A 25633-nucleotide genomic window follows, 5' to 3' on the forward strand; every position below is an offset into this window, starting at 1 on the left:
GCATCTTTCTTGAGATACTTTAAAAGCAAATACAAATAAACATATATATACACCTTCCACCTTCCACGGACATGGTGGCGGCGTAACACTGTCCTCAGAGCTTGAGTCTGTCCTCTTACTTCCCCTGGAGAGCTTTCGTATCAGCACACACTGCACAGTACTGATCAGTCCTCCAGTGCGCGGCTGCCATCATCTACTCAACCACGCCCCGATCAGTGGACATGTGTTTATAAATCTATCACAAACAATCCTGCAACGACGTGTCATTTTAAAAATGTGCAACTGTATCTTCACTATCTCATTATTAACCCTCACAACTCTGAGCGGTAGGTACTATCAGCCCCATTCCAGAGAAGAAAGCTGCTCCAGAATTCCTAGTGACCCAGGAGAGAGGATCCAGACCCATGTACACTTGCCTCAAACTCTCAAGCTACATCAAAATGACCACAATTCTCAATAAACAATTTTACCTAGATTCAAGAATATAACACTGAGAATCCCCTTTCATGATTAAAGAGAAAATCTCACTTTAACCTTTACTAATGCTGGAGTGATATTTTAGTTTAAAAGTTATTAAATCATGAGTTTTCATTCTCAAGATATCTGAAACTAGTGATTTCCTGTGAAAGTAACAAATCTTGAAAATTACTTGAAGTATTCAAAACCTATTGCACAACCCCTCTTTTGTTTTACATATTTCTAAATACTCAAAATGGCCACTTTAAAATTCTTCATGGTCCTTAAAGGGGGAAATTTCATATTCTCGAAATAGTAAGAGTAAATAAATAAAACGGAGAAGGTCCAGTTTGTACTTTTCCCACAAGTTCACCAGGCAAATGAACCTGATGAAAATTTTGGGAACTCCTCTCAGCTTGTTTTTCTTTTAGCTACTGGGCTTCACACAGAAATAACTATAGGCAATAGAGAACAATGCCGAGCATCTCTGTTGTTGTTCAGTCACTCAGTCGTGTCCAAGTCTTTGAGATCCCATGGACTGCAGTATGCCAGGTATCCCTGTCCTTCACCATCACCCAGAGGTTGCTCAAACTCATGTCCATTGAGTCAGTGATGCCATCCAACCATCTCATCCTCTGTTGCCCCCTTCTCCTCCTGCCCTCAATCTTTCCCAGCATCAAGGTCTTTTCCAATGAGTTGGCTGTTTGCATCAGTCATGAAAGTACTGGAGCTTCAGCTTCAGCACCAGTCCTTCCAATGAATACTCAAGGTTAATTTCCTTTAGGATTGACTGGTTTGATCTCCTTGCCGTCCAAGGGACTGTTAATGAAAAACAGAAAGTGCTCTTAAGTTATACCATGACAAGTAATAAAAATTATCTTACCCTGAATCCACTCTTGTTTCTTCTTCTTATCTGAAGCACTGATTTCAAAGGTCTTATCGAAACATTTTATGAGAAAAAGGCATTTCTTTCCATCTTTGTCAGGCAAGGACTAGGACAGAAAGCAAAATTAGTCTTTCAAATTTTACTTTCAAGTATTTAAATTCAAACTTAATTACTTATACAAGAAGTACCTATAAATGAATATTACTGGTTTATTTATGCTGCCCTCTAGGCAACAATACTTATGGTAAAAACCACCCCAGATTCATATACGACATCTAGACTGGGAGAACCAACACCACTTGATGGGCCACGCGATGGCCTTTCCTGAGCACAGCAACCCTTGTACATTGCACCTTATACCTGAACACGTCTCTCTCAGGAATCCTGGAAAATATGCCCATGGAACTGTTCCAACAGGTATAGACACCCAGGGTGATTCCCACACCCTGCAGATGTGTCTCTCCCTTCCTTGCACCAGGGGTGTTGTTGCCAGCAAGCTGTGGTTCTTGTCCTATATCCTTATAAGCAGACTGGCACCGTCCATCATAATCCTGTGAGTCTCCATGTTTAGCTGACTCTAAGAAGACCCCTTACTGGGCACGGCACACCCTTACTATTAATACATACCATTTCATCCATTAAGACACATTATCATTTATGAATGAGATCTTAGGTATTTTAAATGTTCTTCAACAAATACAGATGTGGTAATAATTCACATATAAATTAAAAATTCAAAACATTATGTTCTTGAGGACTTCACCTATTTACAGAATTAGCAGTGATAAAGTGTTCTGAAAGTCATACCAGTTATTCAAAGACATGTTCTTTTGGTTTATTTATTACACTCAAAAAGGGCCCAGGTTCTCAGATACACTCATGATTTCAAACGCTGTCTTACTGATTTTTTTTTGGCTTTCTTATTTATGACTCCATTTTACTCAAGAAATGATTCCTTAAATATACAAATAAATGAGATTTAATCCCTATACTTTATTCTCGAATACAAGACAGAAAATAAATTCACATTAGAAAAAAATGTTGTCAGGTATCTGTAATTTTTTGGTTCAGAAACTATAGTTACTGTATGCCTATATTATTTTAGAAATGTGAATTTTAAGATTATTTTTAAGGCTCTAGAGTCTAGAAGAAGGAAGATAAACTACTTGAACAGCAGGCGGCAGCACTGGAAAGAGGTAACCATTGACTCTTACCTCCACACAGCAGTTCTCATCCAAGAGAATGTCTCCTTTCTTATCTTTCAGATCCTCGCTCACATAATAAGAAATTATGTTGGGTTTTAATACAAACCAGCGTTCAGTCCAGTTTTTCCGTCTATGGCCTTTTTTTATCATGTAACCCTAGGTAAGATTAAATCTGATATAAATGCTGGTGCTTTTCCTTATAAGAGCTGGTATCTCTTCCTTTTAACACACACACACACACCCTAACTGTGATTCTCAGTAAATCTAGACCTCCATTATTGAAAATGCTAAACGGTGTCAGTAAACCTGGCCAAGCATGCCTTCTCAGACAATCACCCTCTGGCACCAGCGCACCTCTCTACCTGCTCTCTCAGGATTCTGGAGGATGAAATCAGGAGCAGAAAATGACCAGTTGTTAGGATCCTAGCTTCTAAGTATAGCTTTTAGGCTCACACTTACTAGGCTTGTATTTTCTTCCCATATGTCAGCCTCAAAGATGTGTGATCCAAGATTTTATTTCAGCAAGACTACACATTACTACAGGCCAAAACACTTCAGGATTGTTCAAGAATAGCTAACATTTCACACAGTAAATCTATAGGTGCTGACAGCATCAAATATATAATAATATTTTGGCTGTATCACGTGATCATTATATTAAGTTCTAATCACATGACTTGCTCAGTTTGCTCGCTCCTGACATTTAAACCAAGGCCATCTCATACGGCTGTTCATCTGCAGTTCTATATTCTGCCACCCTAATGGGCCTGGAAATCCTCTTCAGAGACCATGTTTCCTAACCTCTTACAGCACCAAAAACCTACACAAATTAAGCCTCAATTAAAGTTTATTGATAGGCTACATCTGAAGAAAAGAGCAAAAACAACATCATTACCTAAGAGGGCAAAACAAGGACCAACCAGTAAGAGTTATTATTCAATATAATAATGTAAGACATCTGAAAGATCCACTCAAAATATATAAATTCTATTTGCATTATGTTTATTAAACAGACTATGTATGTCAGCATATGTATACCATAAATATTATCAGATGCTGTGCAGGCACTGAGAATACAAACTTTGTAACCTAATATGATAAACACAACTTTATTACATAAAGGCACTTTTCCCCAAAAGGAAGGGCATTTTTCTGATTTCATAAAAATTACACATATCCTATAGAGAGGTTAACACATATAAACATTATAGTAGTAAGTCGAATAATAAGAAAAGAAAAAGAATAAAATAAAATTCATAGAAATCCCACAACCCAGCAGTGATCACTCCTAACATTTTGGCACCATCCCTCCAGACAGCTCTACACACACATATCACTTTGCATGAAAGGGATTACAAGACACCTGCTGTTCCACAACCTGTTTTCTTCACTGAAGAGCGTGCCATGGGATCTTTCAGATGAATGAGTATAGATGAAGGCATAACACGAAAGTACTACGTTCAGAAATGTGATCATATAAACAGTTCTTTCAAAATAGTAACTTCCCAGTGTTTAACTGTAATTATTTATAATGTACGCCCAACACAAGACTGAGAAAATAAGAAATGTTATTCCTGTTCTAAATTAGTGTGAAAATATAAGTGACTTAGGCTCATCTTTGTGATAAAAATCTTTTATTTCAAACATGTCAAATTCTAAAGGTGAGGAGAAACACTGTTACAGGATGCTTACCTGTTTCAGCACATCTAATATTAGCTCATTGAAAACCTCGTTAATTGCCATGGACACAGTCTGCCGATCCATGCCTTTGCTGAACTGTCCATTTCCAACAAGCTCAATCAGTTCCCACGCAGAAAGGCCATCTTTACTGTCATCAAAGTTGATTTTATAATTTTCAAACTGTTCTTGTTGCCAACTTACTCCCATAGCTTCTGTAAGTTTCTTAAGCAGGTATTCAATCTAGAAAAAGAATTTAATAAGTATTATTGCATAACAACAAAAAAAAACTTTTAAACTTAAGTATGTATCTATGTTATTACACTAAATAACTAAATTAAAAGGTCAATTTAGGAAATATTCTTTTATAGTTCCAAGTGTATCTTTAAAGAATCTTGACACCCTCAAGGAGAAGGGTATGGATAAAATGCCCCTGAGTCTATGCTAACTTAGAATAAAGTAATCAAAATCTGGAACCCTTAACAGTGTATTTGTATAAAGAACAAAAGCAAACTGCACACAGACATGATCATACACTAACTAACTGATGTGATCCGTTTACTCTGTTGGATTTCAACATATGAGAATACTAATTTTGCTGAACCAATATGCAAGCACTAAATAATCATCTCAAAGTATGTACAAGTTAGTCACCAATTTATAAATTTTCCACATAAGCCAATTATTTGAAATTAATGCTGCCGCTTCTCATTAGAATTCTAACAGTGTTGCAAACAATGGTGAACTCCTAGACTGGGCCAGAAAAGTTTATTGAATTCTGAAACACATAGCTTTGTATACAAAAATAGTAGAAAATACTGCGCTCATCCCTCCAAAAAGCTCTACACACACACAACATTGGCATGAAAGGGATCACAAGACTCCTGCTGTCCAATAGCCATTTTTTTCTGATGAATGAGCGCACAATGAATGGATGTGCACATGACATGAAAAGTACTTTAAAAATGTAAATAAAATAGTAACAGTTCAAAAAAAACCCACTGTGAGGCAGTAATACTGAATTACAACTGATGTCTCTTATCTTCTGGAAAGCCTGGGTATCCCACAGTGCTCTCTCAAACTCAACATATCCAAATATGAATGAATCATCTCTACCTTTCAAATGGCTTCTCCTCCAATTATGGACTTCAGTTGTGAACAACACCATTCACCCATGCCAGGACGACAAACCATGCCCCACTCCTTTACATCAAGATCAGTGACAAAATCCTACTGTTTTCATTTCCCCTCTTTAAACTCTGCCTGGCTCCCTATCACCTCAAAGATAAAGGCAAACTCCTCTGTGTCCCCTGTGGTCACTCACCCCCCCGAGTACTGTCTCTAACATTTTCTCCACGATGCCTCACTGCAGATTTTACACCCCACCAACACCACCATCAACACTGATCCCACACAAGCTCTATAAAGGGCTAGAGCTAGCTGCTAGTTAATATTTAAGACTTTATACATCTCTGCTATATGTTTTTCTTTGTTTTGGGTTTTCCTTTTTAACAACCCTTTAAAAATGTAAAAACTATCTTAGCACAGGGGCTACATAAAACCAGGCTGTGCACTGAATTCAGCCAGTAAACTGTAGTCAGCCAACACCTGTGGAAAATTATAAGTAGTTTACCCATGTAACACACTTTTTCATGCTTCTATGCCTTGCCCCATGCTGTCCTGTTGAGATTACCTTTCCCCATTTCTCTACTCAGTCATATCCCACCAAAGACCTGCAAATCAGGATCTGCATTTTAACACGAACCCCAGGTACTTCCCTATGCATATTAAAGTCTGAGAAGCACTGCTCTGGTTCAAGTGCTCTGACCCAGGTCAGGTGTTCCTCTTCTGAACTCGGTATACTGTACAGAAAGTATCTCTATATTCAAATGCTGCCCCTTGCTGATTTTTTGAACTCCTTATAGGAGGGACAATGTCCCACTCATCTTTGAATCTCCAGAACTCAGCATCGTACACAGATGTAGTAGAGCTCAGTTAATGAAATGGAAATAAACCAAGCTAAACCTCAATTTTCTCATCAAAGAAATGGGTATAATAAAACTTATCATATAGGACTCCCATGGGGATAAAATGGGACAAAAATAGAACATTATGCACAATGTCTGGCATAACAGGTACTCAATCAATGCTACTTCCTTCTGTACTGCACCATTTCAAATGACATTTAAGAAAGCATTCATGAAATAACACAGAATGAGGAAGAATGCAAAATTAAATTTACCTATGATTTCCACTGCATAAAGATTATGTCAATATTCTGACAAATACTAGAGAAAAATATTACAGTCAATTTTGTTACAGATAGGATTATGAATTAATTTCTTTCTCTTCTTTGCAATTCCAATTTGGTTATAATGTTGTTTGTGAAATAACATACTTTAATAGGAAAAGAATGTGAACAATAGGAAAAACATGTTTGCAAAGAAATACACACTCACAAAACATCACAAGGTCAAAAAATATGAAGAGCTCTACTGATGTAATTTGATGAGATATTATAAGCTCCTCCAGTATGCAGATTATCTAATACCCTAAATCTAGCATACAGTGGGGTGTTCAACAAATGTTTACTCGCTGGAGAAAAACACACTCAGGTCTTTCCTTTCTCTTGTTGGAGATGCACCTGTTAAGCTTGTGCATCTGCTGTTAAGTTTAACAGATATTATTTTCTTGGTTTTTTAAAAAAATTATTTTTGCCTGTGCTGAGTCTTTGTTGCCACACATGGGCTTTCTCTACTTGCAGCAAGCAGGAGCTACTCTCCAGCTGCAGTGTGAGGGCTTCTCACTGTGGTGGCTTCTCGCTACAGAGCACAGGCTCTAGGGTACATGGCCTTCAGTAGTTGTGCCATGCAGGTTGTGACACAGGGGCTTAGGTCCCCTCAGTATGTGGGACCTTCCCAGGCTAGGGATTGAACCCATATCCCCTGCACTGGCAGGAGAGTTCTTAACCACCTGACCACCAGGTAAGTTCTTGGCCTTTAAAAAGAAGTAACAGGGACAGGAAGTGGAAAAAGAGAGAAAAGGAAATCAAGAAGAAAAAAGGGAAGAGGGACAGAGAGAACAGGATAGAAAAGAGAAGGGGAAAAAAAATGTAAAGCAATAAGGCACAAGAAAGAAAAACTTAATTATATAAACAATTGACCAAAGTAAAGTAACTCAGAGGCGTTCTCATGCACAGAAATTCAATCTCCCTAAGGCAGCAGAAAGAGGGCCCATGCTGCCTGATCACAACTTGGGATAAAAGCTGTATAGGCACTCCTAGAAGTTTCAGTAGTGAGGCTGTGGGTGTGGCCACATGTATGGACAGGATGACAAAAAGTGGGTGTGACAAGACAGTGCATCTGACTGACCATTAGTGCAAGTCAGGAAACAGCGGGGAATGACCCTGTGCCCCTCAGTTCCTCTTGTATATTGGAGCTTCAATTCCTCTAGTTTATTGGAATGTCTTTTACAGTGTTTCCTGTCTGCAGCAAACTGAGCTCTTCTAGAGGCAGCTCTCCAGGTTCCTCGTGAACCTTTCTGAACATGCCCTCCCCAGCCCTTCAGAGTTTGTCATCAGGGCCCAGTTTGTGCTCTGCATTCCCAGTGACTGCGCCAGGTAACTAATCTAGATTCATTTCCTGTTGACTTTGAGCACAATCACATACTTCTCACAACCAAGTAACTTAAGAACCTCTTAGTTCATTATATTGGGCCAAGGAGAGACAAACATTCCCATTCTCAACTATTCGATCATACTAAATAATAAATCACGTGTTGCTGTGTTAGTCTGAGTGGCCTGCACCAATTCTAAGAGCTCATTCAGTTTCAGGAAGCAGCTTACTTCCTCCTTCCAAGGCAAGTTGCACCAAAAATAACAAAGAATAAACTTTCAAGCTGCATGTGATTTTTGAGGCCTCTGGCTCTGAAACTTCTTTGTTAAAAGTTCTTTCCTTGTAATCATTAACGAGGGTCTTTACTGACTTAATTCAGATTTTACTTCACTGAGGATCTCTTAAAACTCTTTCAGGTTTGAGATTTAACTGCATGAAGGCAATTCTTCCAAATAAGCAACAGACACATCCTGTTTTCTTCTCGGCTCAGTGGGAAATGAATACTAACATAAAAACTATACTTCACACACACACATTTCCAGGAAAACCATTTGACAAAAATTTCGGAACCATCTCAAATGGGGACACGCTAGTTCTGGACTTTAGTGAAGTAAGTCACTTGTTTATTCAATGTTCTTGATACTACTTTCTGGGTGATGGGAATCTGAATCAAAAGCAAATTTATCTATACCACTTATGTTATTCATATAACTACTACTGTTACTTATGTCTAATACAGTATTAATCAAAGGCGGAGAATAAAATCTCACTTAAAAACATTTTGGACTTAAAAGCAAATGATCATTATGATAAATGACTTATTGGAAACATAAAGATTACTTTAAATTTATAAAGCATAAAATCAACTGGTAATATTACAAATCAAATTCATACGTGACAAATTAAGACATTATACTTCAATTTTACTTTAAATGTGTATGTTTTCACACTTAATTAAAATCTGTAAGCCTAAAACTAGTTCCAAATACAGTTTTTTTTAATACTTAGTACCATAAAAGTATTTTAATAAATACTTAGGAAGGAAGCAAAATCTAACAGAGAATGGAACCTTAAGCAATAACTCCACTGTTTTTCACAAAATGAGCAACCTTGAATTTGCATTGCTTGAGCAAAGGCCAGGAGATGTGCTAAGAGCTAAATAAACACAAGACCATATTTTAAACCTTAGGAGGCTGGTTCAGCATTCAGACAAAGCTATTTCACACAAATCTGTTTTAATGATCCTTTCCTTCCCCACACAAGTACTCCTGGCCACAGAGGAGTAATCTGTAGAACTCACTCTAATTCTACTTCTAATCAGAAGAACGGTGAGGGAGCTAAGGACATCAAAACAACAGAGTAAGTCCAAACTGACAGAAGAAGGTATGCTGCCTGGGGTTCCCTTCTCAAATGAGACTAACTTGTTTAGGAGAGGACCAAGACACTCTTGTCAGCCTGCAAAGAGGAAAACAAGCAAGCTGTGGAGTCTTGGCTGGGCTCTGGGTGCAGAAAAATAAAAAATAAAACTCATGGCCCACCTCAAGTCTTCTGTGAGTCCCAGTTTTTCAGGCCACCCAAAGCAGAAATCTTTTGAGTGTCTTAGGCAGGGCAGTCAGGAAGCTGGTGCTGACGGCTCCCTCCACAGCCTGTGACTCAGTGACGACTTAAAGCCAATGACAAGTCCTCCCACATCAAGTCAGAGCTGCTTCAAGGAATATGGTAAATCTCCCTACAAAGTAATTTCTAATTCTAAGGTCACTTTCAAGTCCACCATGTATATTTTGGTGATGGAAAGAACCAAAAGATCATGGGTAAGAGACCCACTACATCTCCAGTTCCAAAGAAAATCCAGAATGAAACAACAAAATGTCTTAAACGACAATAATGGAGATTTTATTATCATAATTTTTCCAAGCAGCAGCTAGGTTTAAAAATACCATTGGCATATCTACATCTATCAACATTCTATTCCCTTCCATATGTTTCTGTATTAAGATAATTTTCATGGACAAAAATTCCATAACATGTTTTAATTTCCCCTTTAACATATGTGCACAATTACATTATTATTATTAAACACTGAAAAACTGTTGCCACCACTATAGTGAACTTTGCTTTCTCCTTGCTTATCAATGACAACCTAATTGTTAAATCCAAGGACAACTTCTCATTCATCACCCTCTAATTTTTCTATAGCACCTAATGCTAGGAACTACTTTTCTGCTTCTTAGAACTTTTTTTTCCTTTGGCACCCATGACTCAACACTCTCTCAGTTCTCCTACCTGACAGACTATTAAACTTCCTTTACCAAATCTACTTCCTTCCCCGGCTACAGAAACATACCCGTGGTTCTGTCCTCGGCCCTCGCTTCTCCCACTACCGTCTCTTTCTTCCTGACCTAACCGACTCCCACGGCTTCCCTGTCTCTGTCTCCAGCCCTGGCCTCTCACGGCTCTGAACGTACTCTTCCAGTTGAAACAAGGCTGTTCCACAAGGATGATCCCCTCAAAATGCCAACTGTACCAAACCGTCACCATACATCACACCCCAAATAGTTCATCACCAATGCTTCACATACATCAACTATTTTAGTCCTCACAAGTGTCCGGTGAAGGAAGCAATGATCCCCATTTTCCAGATGGGGAAACCCAAACAGGGAGACTAAGTAATCTGTTCACAGTCACAGAGCCAAAAGGTGGTCAAGCAGGGATTTAAATCAGGCAGTCTGATCTGAAAGATAAGGCTTTAAACAACTACACTGTATTTCCTCCCAGTTGCCCAGACTTGAAAGTTATCTCTGTCCCTGCATGTCCATCATGCTCCAGTTAAAAAGGACATGTGTCATTCATTTTTATTGCCCAGCACCTAATCCCTCCCTTTTTTAGTTATTAAAATTACATTAATTTTCAATGACATGTTTACAGCATAATGTTAACTGAAAAAAAAGAGCAGGGAAAATTTTATATATTGTACAATTACACTGTATTTTTTTTTAAGTCATGAATAGAAAAAATATAAAAAGAATCTCCAAATGCTAACCTTGGTTTTCTTTCAGTGGCAGAACTACAGAACTATAGAAAGAAAGTTCTTTATACTTATTTGTAGAAATAAGTAGAATAAGAATCTAACATTTCTGTAATTAACAGATATTTTACAGGGAAAGTGAAAGTGTTAGTCATTTAGTCATGTCCAACTCTCTGTGAGCCCATAGACCATAGCCCACCAGGTTTCTTTATCCATGGAATTCTCCAGGCAAGAATACTGGAGTGGGTTGCCATTCATTTCTCTGGGGGATCTTCCCAACCCAGGGATCAAACCCAGGTCTCCTGCATTGCAGGCAGATTCTTTACTGTCTGAGCTACCAGGGGAAAGATGCTATTTATAGGGAAAGTTCACTTCAGTCACTCAGTCGTATCCGACTCTTTGTGACCCCATGGAGTACAGCACGCCAGGCTTTCCTGTCCATCACCAACTCCCTGAGCTTGATCAAACTCATGTCCATTGAATTGGTGATACCATCCAACCATTTTATCCTCTGTTGTCCCCTTCTCCAGCCTTCAATCTTTCCCAGCACCAGGGTCTTAATCCAATGAGTCAGTTCTTCACATCAGCTGGCCAAAGTATTGGAGCTTCAGCTTCAGCATCAGTCTTTCCAATGAATATTCAGGACTGATTTCCTTTAGGATTGACTGGTTTTATTTCCCTGTTGTCCAAGGGACTCTCAAGAGTCTTCTCTAACACCACAGTTCAGAAGCATCAGTTCTTTGGCACTCAGCTTTATGGTCCAACTCTCACATCCTTACATGACTGTTGGAAAAACCATAGCTTTGACTAGATGGACCTTTGTTGGCAAAGTAATGTCTCTGCTGTTTAATATGCTGTCTAGGTTGGTCATAGCTTTTCTTACAAGGAGCAAGCATCTTTTAATTTCATGGCTGCAGTCACCACCTGCAGTATTTTGGAGCCTAAGAAAATAAAGTCTGTCACTGTTTCCATTGTTTCCTTATCGATTTGCCATGAAGTGATAGGACTGGATGCCATGATCTTAGTTTTCTGAGTGTTGAGCTTTAAGCCAGCTCTTTCACTCTCCTCTTTCACTTTCATCAACAGGCTCTTTAGTTCCTCTTTGCTTTCTGCCATAAGGGAGGTGGTGTCTGCATATCTGAGGTTATTGATATTTCTCCCTGCAATCTTGATTCTAACTTGTGATTCATTCAGCCCATCATTTTGCATGACGTACTGTACATATAAGTTAAATGAGCAGCGTGACAACATACAGCCTTAACGTACTCCTTTCCCAATTTTGAACCAATCTTTTTGTTCCATGTCCAGTTCTAAGCTGCTTCTTGACCTGCATACAGATTTCTTAGGAGGCAAGTAAGGTGGTCTGGTTTTATAGGGAAAGGATGCTATTAATTTTTTAAAATAACTCTCTCTACCAGCTCCCTGACAGAAGCCAGTAAAACTTGGCTTACATATAGCAGGTCTGCCTCTTTCTGACCATGAAAACCAGTGAAGACACACAAAAGATCAGAGTGACAGCCACCAAACCCTCACATAATTAAGCTCTGGGCATGAATCAGTCATTCATTCATTCTATGAACTAAAAATAGTGCACAAAAGCTCTTATCACTGATCTACTTTTATCTCTACAGGGGCTTAGTAGCAATAGTTATTGTTGGGAGTATCATTTCATTATTAACCTTATTAGTGAGGAAAGTTCAAAGTAAAACCCTAAATGAGTAGTCTTCAAAATGACATGTTTCAGGTACTTCTGTTCTCTAGGGTCACAAATGGAGGTTGTCTAGGGCATACTGAAATTCCAAATCTCAACTCTCACTCTTTGGAAAAAACCAGTAGGCTGCGCACTGAAGTGACTGACCCCAGAGTCTAATCTTGACCATGACCAAAAGAATGACCAGGTAAACAGACCAGTCCAGAGTGGGAGAAGCTAGCAAGCACATTGATGAAATCAATGCTAACCCCCTTATGTCTGAGGAATTCCCAATGTGGAAGCTAAACACAAATGGACCCTTTTCAAGCCTTCTCGGCAACTAGTTCATGGCACCTGACCTAGATCATAACAATCAGATGCATCATGCCCTGTGATTAGGAAGTAGGCATAGAAAGCTCTCTGTGGTAGCAAGAACAGCTGCAAGAAGATCTGAGTTCCTGGGCAGCAGCATGCAGAGCCAGAGATATTCCACAGTACAACACAGTTTCCCTGTGGTTCCTCACTACACAGCCTCCACATCTGGTTTTCAGCCATACTAGCCATTCTATAAGCTACCCAACATTTTTAAAATTACCTTTCTGGCTTAAATCAGTAAGTCCAGCTGCTTTGAAGGCTGGCAATTTGCCAAGTGAGATACCTCACTCATTTCAGACATGCTCTTCCTTTGCTTTCCTGCCTTACATGACCTCGCCCTCTGTCCCTTCCATCCAGAAGTATTCTCCTTTGCTTTTTCCATTAGTCAAAACTCTTCCATCTTTTAAGATCCAGCATAAGTGCTATTTCCCCCTAAATATAACAGCTAACACTTAATGAGCACTTCCTAAGAGCCAGGCGTTCTTCTCATTTCATCATCACAAAAATAGCAGGAGGTAGATAGTAGCATTAGTCTTAGTTTACAGTGGTGGAAACTGTAGCAAAAATTAAATAAATTGCCCAAGGTCACACCGCTAGTAAGCAGTGATAAAGCTAGAATTCAAATCCAAGACATCTGACTCCAGATCTCTGCTCTTAACCAGGGAACACCAAATTACAGCCCATGAGTCAAATCTACCCTACCAGCCAAATCTGACTCTCAACCTGTTTTTATACACCCTTGCTCTAAGAACAGTTTTCACATTTTTAAGTGGTTGGGGCGGGGGAGGGGTGGGAATCAAAAGTATAATAATACTTCATGGTCCATGAAAATTATATGAAATTCAAATTTCAACATCCATAAATAAAAGTTTTATTGAAGCAACATACTGTCTTGTGGCTGCTTTCATGCTATTAACAGCAGAGCTGAGTAGCTACAACACAGACAATACAGCCAGAAAGCCCACAAAGTCTCAAATATTTTCTGTCTGGCCTTCACTGAAAAAGTTTAAGATGCTGCTTTTAACCACTACATTCTATTGCCTCTCTTAAAAAGACTTCCCTGATCCCTGACTTCTCCCAAACTGGAATAAATCTTTCCCTTCTCTGTAGTTACATGGTATTTGTTCTCTCTTATAACAGGTTGTCTATTTTGCTTTGAATTACACTTGACTTTCTTTTCCTTGAGCAGACTGCAAATTTCTTGAAGGCAGGAAGTCATCTTTTTCACTTCAGATTCCTCTTATTGCCTCATTTATTGTTGCCAGTCAATAAATACTTGCTGATTTGAAAAAATATTGCGGTATAGACTTTTAAACAGATTTTCCTAACATGAACATGAATCACAGAAATAAATCGCAGACCAAACTCCATGCTGACAGACTGGATAATAATGGGCATGCTTGATCACTAGTGGTGGGTATACAAATTGGTATAGCCTTTCTGAAGGGGCAGTTCTGCTTCGTTTATCTAATACCCTAAAAGTATGCATTTTTTAGGACTTAGAATTCCACTGCTGACACTGTGGAAAGAAAGAAGCAGACTAGTGTGCAAAAATGTATGCAATAATATTAGTCACAGGACCTAACATATTTACTGAATACATATCACATGCTAGGCACTGAGCTAACTCCTTTATTTTTTCCCCTAGTCACAATTATTATTTTTTTAATTTTAGATTTTTTAATTGAGGTAACACTGGTTTATAACATTACATAAGTTTCTTATATACAACATTGTATTTCTACGTCTAAATGCACTACAGTGTTCTCGCCACCAAAAATTTAGTTTCCATCCATCACAATACAGTTGACCCTCTTTATTCATTTTACCAGCCCTACCCCCACTACCCCTCTGATAACCACTACTCTGTTCCCTGCATCTACATGTTTTTGTTTGGTTTGGTTATTTTGTTTGTTTATATTTCACATATGCATGAAATCATATGTATCCATCTTTCTCTGACTTGTTTCACTTACTGAACTAAGTTCTTTAAATATGAAGCCTCACAACTCTTAGAATAAACATTTTTAAGAGCTCTATTTTATAGATGCTGCTGCTGCTGCTGCTGCTAAGTCGCTTCAGTCTTGTCCGACTCTGTGCGACCCCATAGATGGCAGCCCACCAGACTCCACCATCCCTGGGATTCTCCAGGCAAGAACACTGGAGTGGGTTGCCATTTCCTTCTCCATTGCATGAAAGTGAAAATGAAGTCACTCAGTTGTGTTTGACTCTCTGCGACCCCATTGACTGCAGCCTACCAGGTTCCTCTGTCCATGGGATTTTCCAGCCAAGAGTACTGGAGTGGGTTGTCATTGCCTTCTCCGATTTATAGATGAGGAAATTAAAATTCAAGAGGTTAAATAACATTGTCCAATGTTAGAGGATTACAGATGACTTTTTTTAAGGGGAAGACTACAGTTGATTAATCTGATATTATTAGTCTTTTCTAAATTTACAACTGTAATAAGCATATATTATATGTATCATTTTTAGGGCAATAAGACAGCACAGAGCCTTACTCTTGCATTCCCTGCTCCTCTCCCCACCTTTGGAAGCTCAGGGAAAAGAATCCACAACAAAACAAGCAAATGTCCTTTTTAATTTCTTTTGTAAAGTATGGTTTAAAAAAAGTCTCCATCCTTGACTTTGACACAGGAGTAGTATTTCCTCACATAAATGAGCCTTGGGAATACCATTCTGGATCCTGTGTGTTTCCCATATAGTATCCTTCAGCTAGTTCTTATGGTTTGCCAACATCTAAGTAGGCAGAAAATTATGTTGTGACTTATACTGAATAAAAGACTCCTTTAACGTGAGAATGGATTTGTCTATAATTAGAACAGCTTAAAGAAGAAGAGCCCCACCCTGCCTGTAAATATCCAGAGTTACTGCATGACCTCAAATTACTAAGTCTGGGACTTTTTTGGATCCACGCTTTTTTGCCTCTGATCCAAAAACACTAGCACAGGACCTCCTTCCATATCTACACTGAACTAACACAGATACTTCCAAGTTAGATCTGTTAGATGCTAAGATAGTCACATAAAACGTCTCAGAGCCACACCTTACCTCTTCTGGCACAATAATTAGTGGGTACTTGTCCTCAGATAAAAAGTTGAAAATAACCCATATTTTAAATGCATCTTCTTCCGTAATGAACAGGGGATTCTTTGTGAGATTTTTTTTGACACAGAGGGTCCAACACATCCTATTGAACTCAATCTTGTCAAAGTTGTCTTGGACCTAAAAAGAAAGGAGGAAAAATTCCAGTGAATCAGTCCAAAATAAGTAGCATGTACACCAAGTAAAACAGAAAGACAAAGCCTACTACAGGCGTCCATTTTAATCAATCCAGCTAACCAACAGCCATTTCCTAAGGAGCTGCTTAGATACCACACTTTCAAAGGTTCAATTAAGAATGTTCTATTGAGCCTGACGCTGAAGTAACACCTGCTCATATGACTCACGTGCCACATGAAATACTAGCTTGTCAAGTAATTTTTTCATGTATAGATATTATCTTCTAAACAGACTACCAATCTTGGTATAGGAGTTGAGAATGTCAGTTATTCAATATGAGCCACATGCAGATATCATTTTTACCTATATGGTCAAAGAAGATACTTTCTCTTGGGAAAAACTATTTAACTGAAATTCTAAAAAGACAGCTCTGCCACTCGGTCATTCAATCACGCGTTCAACATTCCCTCAGGGTCTACTGGTTCGCTTCCCTGGTAGCTCAGATGGTAAGGAATCTGCCTGCAATGAAGGAGACCTGGGTTCGATTTGCAGGTCAGGAAGCTCCCCTGGAAAAGGGAATGGTAACCCACTCCAGTACTCTTGCCTGGAGAATTCCATGGACAGAGGAACCTGGTGGGCTACAGTCCATGGGATCGAAAAGAATCGGACATGACTGAGATGTCTCGGCACACATGCACAAATGAGCCAACTACTAAGCTACATAAGGATATAAAGGAACTATTCTAGTGGTCAAGTGGCGAAGACTCCGTGCTCCCAATGCAGGGGGCCTGGGTTTGATCCCTGGTCAGGGAATTACATCCCACATGTCACAACTAAGATCCAGCACAGCCAAATAAAGAAACAAACAGTTTTTTAAAAATGAATGATATAAAGATGAAGAATAACTTGGTCCCTGCTCTTAGAACAGTCACAGTTTATTATGAAAAACAGACATGCAAACAGACAAATCTTAACATAACACAGTGTATGATTCAATAGTTTTTACTCATTCAACCGATAAAATGTAGACAGTAGTCATTATCTGCCAGGGCCATCACAGAGATACTGAATATACTGGGTTGGACAAAAAGTTTGTTCGAGTTTTCCCATAAGAGCTTGAAGAAAAACCCTAACGAACTTTTTGGCCAACTCAATACTGCTAGCCCTTGTCTCCAAGGAATGCCAAGACAGTTACAATATAATGTGCTAAGTATTACACAGATGTAAACAGAGGCTTCTGTGCGAACACTGAGGGGCTAACAACCCAATCTTAAGAACTGGGGAAAGATTTCCAGCAAAGTGATAGAGCTGAGGCCCAAAGAACCATCAAGAGTCAAACAGTTTGAAAACAGGGTAAAGACTGTTACCGGTAGAACAGAACGTGAAAAAGCCCAGAGGTGGAAACAACCATGGTCAGTGTGGAAGAACTGCAGAAGATGAATGTGAATGGGCTACTTGGTACTGCGGGTGGTATAAGTCAGGCTGCTCATAAGTGCAAACCACAGAAACTATCTTGAGTTCCTTTAAACAGATAAGAAAATGTACTGGAAAAGCAATGGGTAACCTCAAAGATCTAACACAAAGGCTAAAAAATCTAGACTCTTGAAACTAAGCCAGTAACAATCCAGGCTAGGCAGTCAGAACTACAGTTGAAACTGCTCGTGGTACCAGCAGGGGGAGACACCACGGTCAGTATGACGTGAGGCCATCGCTGTTGCCACTGATCCAGTCCTCGAGCCTCCATGTCACTCACTGCAGCTTCAGAGTCACACTGGGTCACATTTCTATGCCCGAGCTGCCAGGAAAGAGGGAAGATGAGTATCTAAACTTCTCAATATGTGAGGTATGAGACAGGTCCTGTCCTCCTTCCATACACAAGAAAGGAATTCAGATACTGGACAGTCAGGAAAAAACAAACAAACAAACAAATGCCCACTGTATGTGGCATGGTGAAAGACTAGGCTAGAGAGAGTGAAGACCAGATCACGAAGAGCCGAATATATAATTCAGGGTAAAGAATTAGGATTTATCTGACTTGGAGGAGTGGGAGGGAGCAACATACACAGCCTGCATTTTAAGGCCAGGGACAGTATGGAGAATGGGAGGAGGCAGAGTGGGTAACAGGACAACACGAGCAAAGCAATTCTGTTTAGAGAGAGAGATGAACAAAGTGTGTATAACATAAGGAAGAAGTCGCTAGTTAGCTGCAGGAAGAAGTTTCTCTTTGTGGTTGGCAAACCAGTTTCCCAAGAGTAAGAAGATATCCTTTGTGCTCTGCCTTCGGCACCCAGTCTCGGTCTGACACGGTTTCCCATGCCCCCAGTATACACAAATGACCCCACGAAGGGAAAGTAACAGCTTCTGCTTCTCTTTTTTCTTTCCTTTTCATTTTTTTTTTCTTTAACACCATTTATTGAGGACTTAGCATATACTTGGCATTTTATATGCAGTTTCTCATTTAAACTTTGTGTTGGTCCCATAAAGGTTAAATATCCTCATTTTACAGATCAGGAAACATGTTCAGGAAAATTGGGTACCAAGTTTACATGACTAGTAAATATCAAGACTGGAGTTCAAAGCTCACATTCTATCCCTTTTTTCTATGCCCAACGGCTTGTAGAACTCAGCAGACGAAGGACTCTATTTGTATGATGGAAGAGTTCTCTACAAGACTAGTCTCAAAGGCCAGTTTATCAACTCTAAACACCCACAGCCCTAAAAAGCACTAAGTGGAAGACACGCCACCAAGGGAAATGACATATGCATGGAAGCAAAAAGCTCTGCTCCGAGGAACAAGAAGTGATTCTATGTGGATCATGTGGTGAATTAAGACTTCCTGAGAGGGAGTGGCCAGATTTATGGCTAGAAAAGCAAACACAGACAGAAATCACAAAGAGCTTTATAATTTCAATAAATAAATAGCCTTAGGAAACACCCCTTTTTAGAGCAAAGAACAGCCAGGTCACCTACAGGCCAGATCAGTACCTGGCAGAAAAGACGGTATTTGGGGCAGACCTCAAAGCATGGTGAAACAGTACAAGGAACAGTATTGCAAAGGATAGGAAAGGAGACTGCATGAGCAAGGGCTCAGCAGGAGCGCACACCAACCACGTCTGCGGAACAGCCACAGGATGAAGGGGACACAAACAAGGCAGAGAGAAAGTGTTCAAGCATGTGCATCTTCAACCTGCAGTTCTGGTGAGATATTTGTGTCGTCTGAAGACAATCAAAGGAGGAACTGTAACCTAAGAGGAAAGGCAGATTTGTGAATCAACTGCATGCCGACGAGGACTGAAGCCACAACGCTCAATGAGATCACTGAGAGGAAACTCAAAGTGAGAAAAGAGAGGGAATCAAAACAGAACCTCAGAGGATCTGCACATTTACAAAGTGAGAGAAGGATAAGGAATTATGATGACTGGAAGAACAATCAAAGTGACAGGAGAACCACAAAGACATAAAAACTGAGTGAGCAAACAAGAAGAAGATGGTCTGACCAACCCAGCAGTCTCCCCCGTTATCCATGAGGGATAAGTTCCAAGACCTCCAGTGGACATCTGAAACTGCATGTGTTTTTTTCCTATACATACAAGTCTATGATACAGTTTAATTTACAAATTAGGCATAATAGAAGATTAACAACAATAAAAAGAAAAATCATAGACAACATATTGTAATAAATGTTATATGAATGTGGTCTCTCTCTTTCTCAAAATATCTCACTGTACAAATGTTAATGCCTTTTCCATCTTTAAGCACTTATCGTGTACTTGGCCATGACTTTTGCAGTTTTGAGATGCAACAGGAAAACTAGCAGTATTTCTTTTTCCTTCTTCACAATTTCACGGATAAAAGATTCATTCTTACCAAACATATTAGCAATGTCAGCAGGTTTTCTTTCCTTATTAAGTAGAGAAGTTTCACCTTTTCTCTTAAAGGAAGCACTTTAAAGCTTCTCTTTGGCCTATCTGACTTGCCAGCATCACCACTCTTGTGCTTTGGGTCCATTTTTAAGTAAATAAGAGTTACTTCGTAATTCTCTGGTCGTTCACTGGTTAGGACTTGGAGCTTTCACTGCTGTGGCTGTGGTTCAATCCCTGGTCATGGAACTAAAATCCTGCAAGTTATGTGACATGGCCAAAAAAAAAAAAAACAGGGGGGGGTGTTACTTGAACACATTCTCATGTGTTCACTGTAATACCATGACAGTCAATTTGATAACCCAGATGGATATTAACTAACAGGTGGCACATACAGGACAAGGGACGATTCACGCCCTGGGAAGGATGGAGCAAAAAGGTGTGATTTCATCGCACTACTCAGAAGAACACACAATGATTTATGAATTCTTTATTTCTGGAGTTTTCTATTTAATATTTTCAGACCACAGTTGACAACAGGCAACCGAAACTACGGAAAGAGAAACTACAGACAAGGAGGGGCTACTGCAGTGCCAAATGCTACAGAGAACTTAAGAAAGAGTCATTTAAGAAAAGACAGTTGCTGGTTTTGCAACTGACTGGTCACTAGTTAGTTACTTTCAAGACAGCCAAGAAGTCTGTGTATAAAGTCAGACTGCAATAGGATCAGAAACCAAGCAAATTCTCCATAAATTAGCTTTCCCAGGAAATAAATAGTGGCTTTTTGATGCAAGTGCAAGTGCTCACGGTCTTACTTAATTTTAAATAAGTTGCTTGTTTGGCTTATTACTTCTCTATATTCTAATCTGTCAATACTATTCTTTAGTTTAAGAACACTCAAAGGTAAAAGTGTATTAAATGATGGCATTTACACCTTTAAAAAAAAAGGCACAAAATCAGATCATACAGGAAAAGTCCACAACTAACATCATACTTCAAGGTGAAAAACTGCAAGCTTTTCCTCTAAGATCAAGAACAAGATAAGGATGCCCACTCTCACCACTTCTGTTCAACATAGTTCTGAAAATCCCAGGCACAGAGATTAGGCAAGAAATGCAAATAAAAGGCATCCAAATTGAAAAGAAAGGAGCAATGACAATCTGAAAAGAAAATTAAAAAAACAATCTGATTTGGAATAGCATCAAAAATACTCGGGAGTAAACTGAACCAAAGAGATAAAAAGACTTGTATACAGAAAATTAGAAAACAGTACTCAAAGAAATTAAAGATGACATAAATAAGTGGAAAGACATCCTATGCTCGTGGCCTGAAAGACTTAACACGATTAAAATGCCCACACTATCCAAAGCATTTACCACAGATTCAATGCAATCTCTGTCAAAATTTCAATGGCTTTTTTTTTTCCTGCAGAAACAAAAAACATTACCCTAAAATTCACAAGGAATCTCAAAGGTCCATGATAGTTCAAACAATCTTGAGAAAAACAAAGGTGGAAGCCTTATACTTCTTGATTTCAAAACCTACTACAAAGATACAGTAATCAAAACAGTACGTACTAGGGAATTCCTTGGCAGTCCAGTGACTAGGACTCCATGCTTCCACTGCAGGGGGCATGGGTTTGATTCCTGGTTGGGGAACTAAGGTCCTGCAAGTCATTCAGCATGACCAAAAAACAAGAAGAAGAAAGAAAAAAGAAACAGTATGGTACTGGCATAATGACAGACACACAGACTAATAAAACAGAATAGAAAGCCCAGAAATAAACCCTCATTTATACTTAAAGGCCAGTCTCTTCAACAAAAGGTGTTGGAAAATCTCAATGTCCACATGCAACACAATGAAGATGGACCCTTATACCATATTCATAAATTAAGTTCAAAATGGAGTAAAGATCTAAATGTGAGACCAGAAAGTATAAAACTCCTAGAAGAAAATATAGAGGAAAAACTTCATGATACTGGAATGAGCAGTGATTTCTTAGACATGATGCTAAAAAAGCACAGGCAACAAAAGCAAGATTAGACAAAATAACATCAAACTTAAAAGCTCCTGCACATAACAAAAAGAAAAAAACACAACCCATCAACATGGGTGAAACAGTTCTTGCCATCCTAGAACTTACACTCCAGGGGAGTAATAAGATATCAAACTATACAGCAATAACACAACCACCTATATGGTGAAGAGTGGCAAAAAAGAAAAGCACAGAATGTCACAAGTGTATATTACAGGAAAGCTGGTTAGGTCTAGAATGGGTGGGGTGCTACCTGGAGAAACCTCCCTGAGGAAGTGACAATCAAGCCGAGACCTCCACATGATGGTGGAGGAAACCTCACAGCAGAGGAAGCAGCCTCTGAAGGCTCTGTGGCAAGAAGGGGCTTAGCAATCTGAGGAAGGCCAAGGTGGCTGCCCTGAAGTGAGCAAGAAGGAGGGGAGAGAAGGCTAGAGAGGCTGCAGAAGCCAAACTGAACATGGCCCTGTGTGTCATGATAAAGATGCCGGACTTACCGAAAAACAACACAAGCCACTGAAGGGTATGCACTCAATATCCAATGTTACCTCAATTGAAATAAATCCATAAATTGAAATGGTCTCTAGGCCCATTCAAACTATAAAAGGTCTAAAAATCTATGATTCCATACTCTATCTCATCTACAAGAACAAACTGGCTCCAAAATTCTAGTTTGTATCACATATGTTAAATCAATAGTCTCACATTTAATAATAATTGCTGCTAGTGGTTTCAAGGTGTCCAAACCGAAGATAATTTCCAAGAAAGAAATATGTAGAGTGGTCCTTATTTTTACATAAAATTTTTACTTTACATCAAGATTCATACATATGAAGAATAAGATACCACCTCAATTCTGATTCAAAGTATTAAAAGTATTTACAAAACTAAACTCACATGTTCTCTAAACTAGAAACTTCATACAAACCCAGCTCAAGACTAAAGTTCTTGTGGAACAGAAACAGTTCTCAAAAGACAGGGAAATTGGTCAATTTAGTGCTTTAGAAACAGCAGAAATTTTTCTCAGAAAGCATTCATACTCTTTGATCAATAATTCTATTTAATTACTTGTTGTTCAATCAATACTTGTTGTTCAATCAATACTTGTTGATTATCCTAACAAGAGATCCAAAGTCAGATAAAGATTCCCTAGGATAGTCACTATTATTTAAAAGAGTGGGGAAAAAAATAAAAAGTCCACCAAAAAAAGGCATGGTTGTAAAGTACAAAACTATTACACAATCACTGAATACTACTTAGTACTTGGGTGACCTTGAGCAAGCATTTAACCCAAGGCCCATCTCCTCATCTTTAAAACGGTGGTAATGATGGTACTTAACCTACAGAGTTGACATAAAGACTTTATTAGAACACCTGTTTAAAACATTTAGTATCTGAAACACAATAGACTCTAAATAAATAGTAGCATCTTTATACTCAAGGTTTTTTTAAAAAATTCAATGACATGGGACAGGCAATATTAATGCTAAGTGTTTAATACGATCCCTTGAAAAACAATATATAAAAACATTTTAAAAAAATAAAGACTTGGAAAAAAAATAAATAAATAAAGACTTGGGAATTCCTTGGCAGTCCACACTTTAACTGCTGAGCATGCGTGTGCAATCTCTGGTTGGAGAACTGTGATCCCACAAGCCAGACAGTGTGGCCACAAAAATAAAATAAAAATAAAAACTCAAAACAAACATATCAGAATGCTAACAGTGACTGCCTCTGTATGTTAAACTATGGATGATACATATTTTCTTAATAAGTTTTTTTCTTAATTTCAATAATACCCTTTTATTACCATTACAATAAAAAACAAATTTTAAAAACAGTATTTTATATTAATTATCAGTGAGATGCAAATCAAAACACAGTAAGCTATGTACTTCATATCCACTGGAATGGCTATAATAAAAACAAAATGCTGATGAGGATATGAAGACACTGGACCCCTCAGCCGCTGCTGGCAGAAAGTGAAATGCATAGCTGCACTGGAAAACAACTTGACAGTTCCTCAAAAGGTTAAACACAGAGCTGCCACATAACCCAAATTTCATTCCTAGGTATACGACCAAGAACTGAAAACACACCTCTGCACAAAAATTGAACATGCATGCTCACAGCAGTAAATTCATGATAACCGAAAGTGGGAAGAAAACAAAACATCCGTCATCCAATGAATGTGCCAACAAAATATGGTATATCCATAGTGGAATATGTTTCGGACATGAAATGAAGTAGTTATGTGCTACCACATGGATGAGCTGTGAAAACCTGACGCTAAATGAAAGAAGACAGTCGCAAAGGTCATATGGTCCCAGTCACATGCATGAGTCCAGACAGAGGTAAATCCACAGAGGTTAAGAGTAAATCCATACAGGTGAGAAGCAGACTAGCGGATGCCTACAGCTGAGGGGGAGGACAGTAAGTGCTAATGGATACGGTTTTTACCACCAAATTATATCTCACTAAAGTTGCTACCTTAAAAAGGAGTACTTCTGGGAATACCCTGGCACTCCAGTGGTCAGGACTCTGTGCTTCTGCAGGTGGCACAGGTCTGATCCCTGGTTGAGGAACTAAGATCCCACATGCCCCACACTGCAGGCATAAATAAGTAAGGTGACTCTCCCTCTTGATTACTGTAGTAAAGAACTGACACTTTAAAAAAACATAAGATTTCTGTAGACTACATCAGTTTTATATTGTTGGCCATGGTGTTCAATGACATAAAGTCATTCATACTTCTCAGCATGGAACCTCTTCAATCACTCAGAAGTTTTTAGTCCTGTATTACTTTGCAAACATGATGAAAGAGTCCAACTTGGCCATTGTTCTAAATTAATACTTTGTAACTTTCAAGCAACAGTGAAAGAAAAAACAACACAGGCTAAAGGATAAGAAGAAAGAATCATATAAAAGCCTGGTTTGGGGAATTTAAGAGCAGCACCCTTCCTATCGGGCTTCCCAGTGACACTAATGGCAAAGAACCCACCTGCCAACGCAGGAGACTTAAGAGAGGCAGGTTCTGTCCCTGGGTCAGGAAGATCCCCTGGAGGAGGGCATGGCAATCCACTCCAGTATGTTTGCCTGGAGAACCCCATTGACAGGGGAGCCTGGCGGAATCGGTCCATAGGGTTGCAAAGAGTCGGACACAACTGAAGCAGCTCAGCTCACACGCACGCACCCTTTCCTATTACATGATACTTGTTAGGTATACATTGGACAACATTTTGAGTGCTGAAGGTAAGAGAAATTTGAAAACTCATTTTATGGTAGAACTATAACTAAGGGACAGTAAGCATTTGGGAAGAAAGTATAACGTCCAGCCTAAGAAAACAGAATGCAGACTGCTAGAGAGAAGAAACATTATACTGAACAAAAATGGCTCTCTTTGTGTATTTTTCTTTCGCATGTGTGTGTGTTCCCAAAACAAAATTAAAACAAAAACAACAACAAAAAAAGGACTACATTAGAAAGCAATAAATCCCCCAATTAGGACTGGGCTTATTGACAAAGGATTACTGGTTTTTAGTCAAATAGCCCAGACCAACCTTTAACGTGTAG

General features: G+C 39.0%; 1 protein-coding gene across 3 annotated transcripts in view; it reads right to left on the minus strand.

Moving 5' to 3' along the window:
- Positions 1-25633, minus strand: part of SWAP70 (switching B cell complex subunit SWAP70) — a 144450-nt gene that overhangs the window by 19158 nt on the left and 99659 nt on the right. For 2 of the 3 annotated variants that reach the window (XM_061440820.1, XM_061440819.1), the window contains 4 exons: positions 15998-16171; positions 4240-4467; positions 2557-2703; positions 1340-1448 (listed from right to left, as the gene is read on the minus strand). In XM_061440820.1, the coding sequence (XP_061296804.1) occupies positions 1340-1448; positions 2557-2703; positions 4240-4467; positions 15998-16171 (658 nt within the window). The remainder of the gene's footprint in view (positions 1-1339; positions 1449-2556; positions 2704-4239; positions 4468-15997; positions 16172-25633) is intronic. The other variant, XM_061440821.1, reaches the window with a different exon arrangement.

Source organism: Bos javanicus, chromosome 15, assembly GCF_032452875.1.
Source record: "Bos javanicus breed banteng chromosome 15, ARS-OSU_banteng_1.0, whole genome shotgun sequence".
Taxonomy (NCBI): Eukaryota; Metazoa; Chordata; class Mammalia; order Artiodactyla; family Bovidae; genus Bos; species Bos javanicus.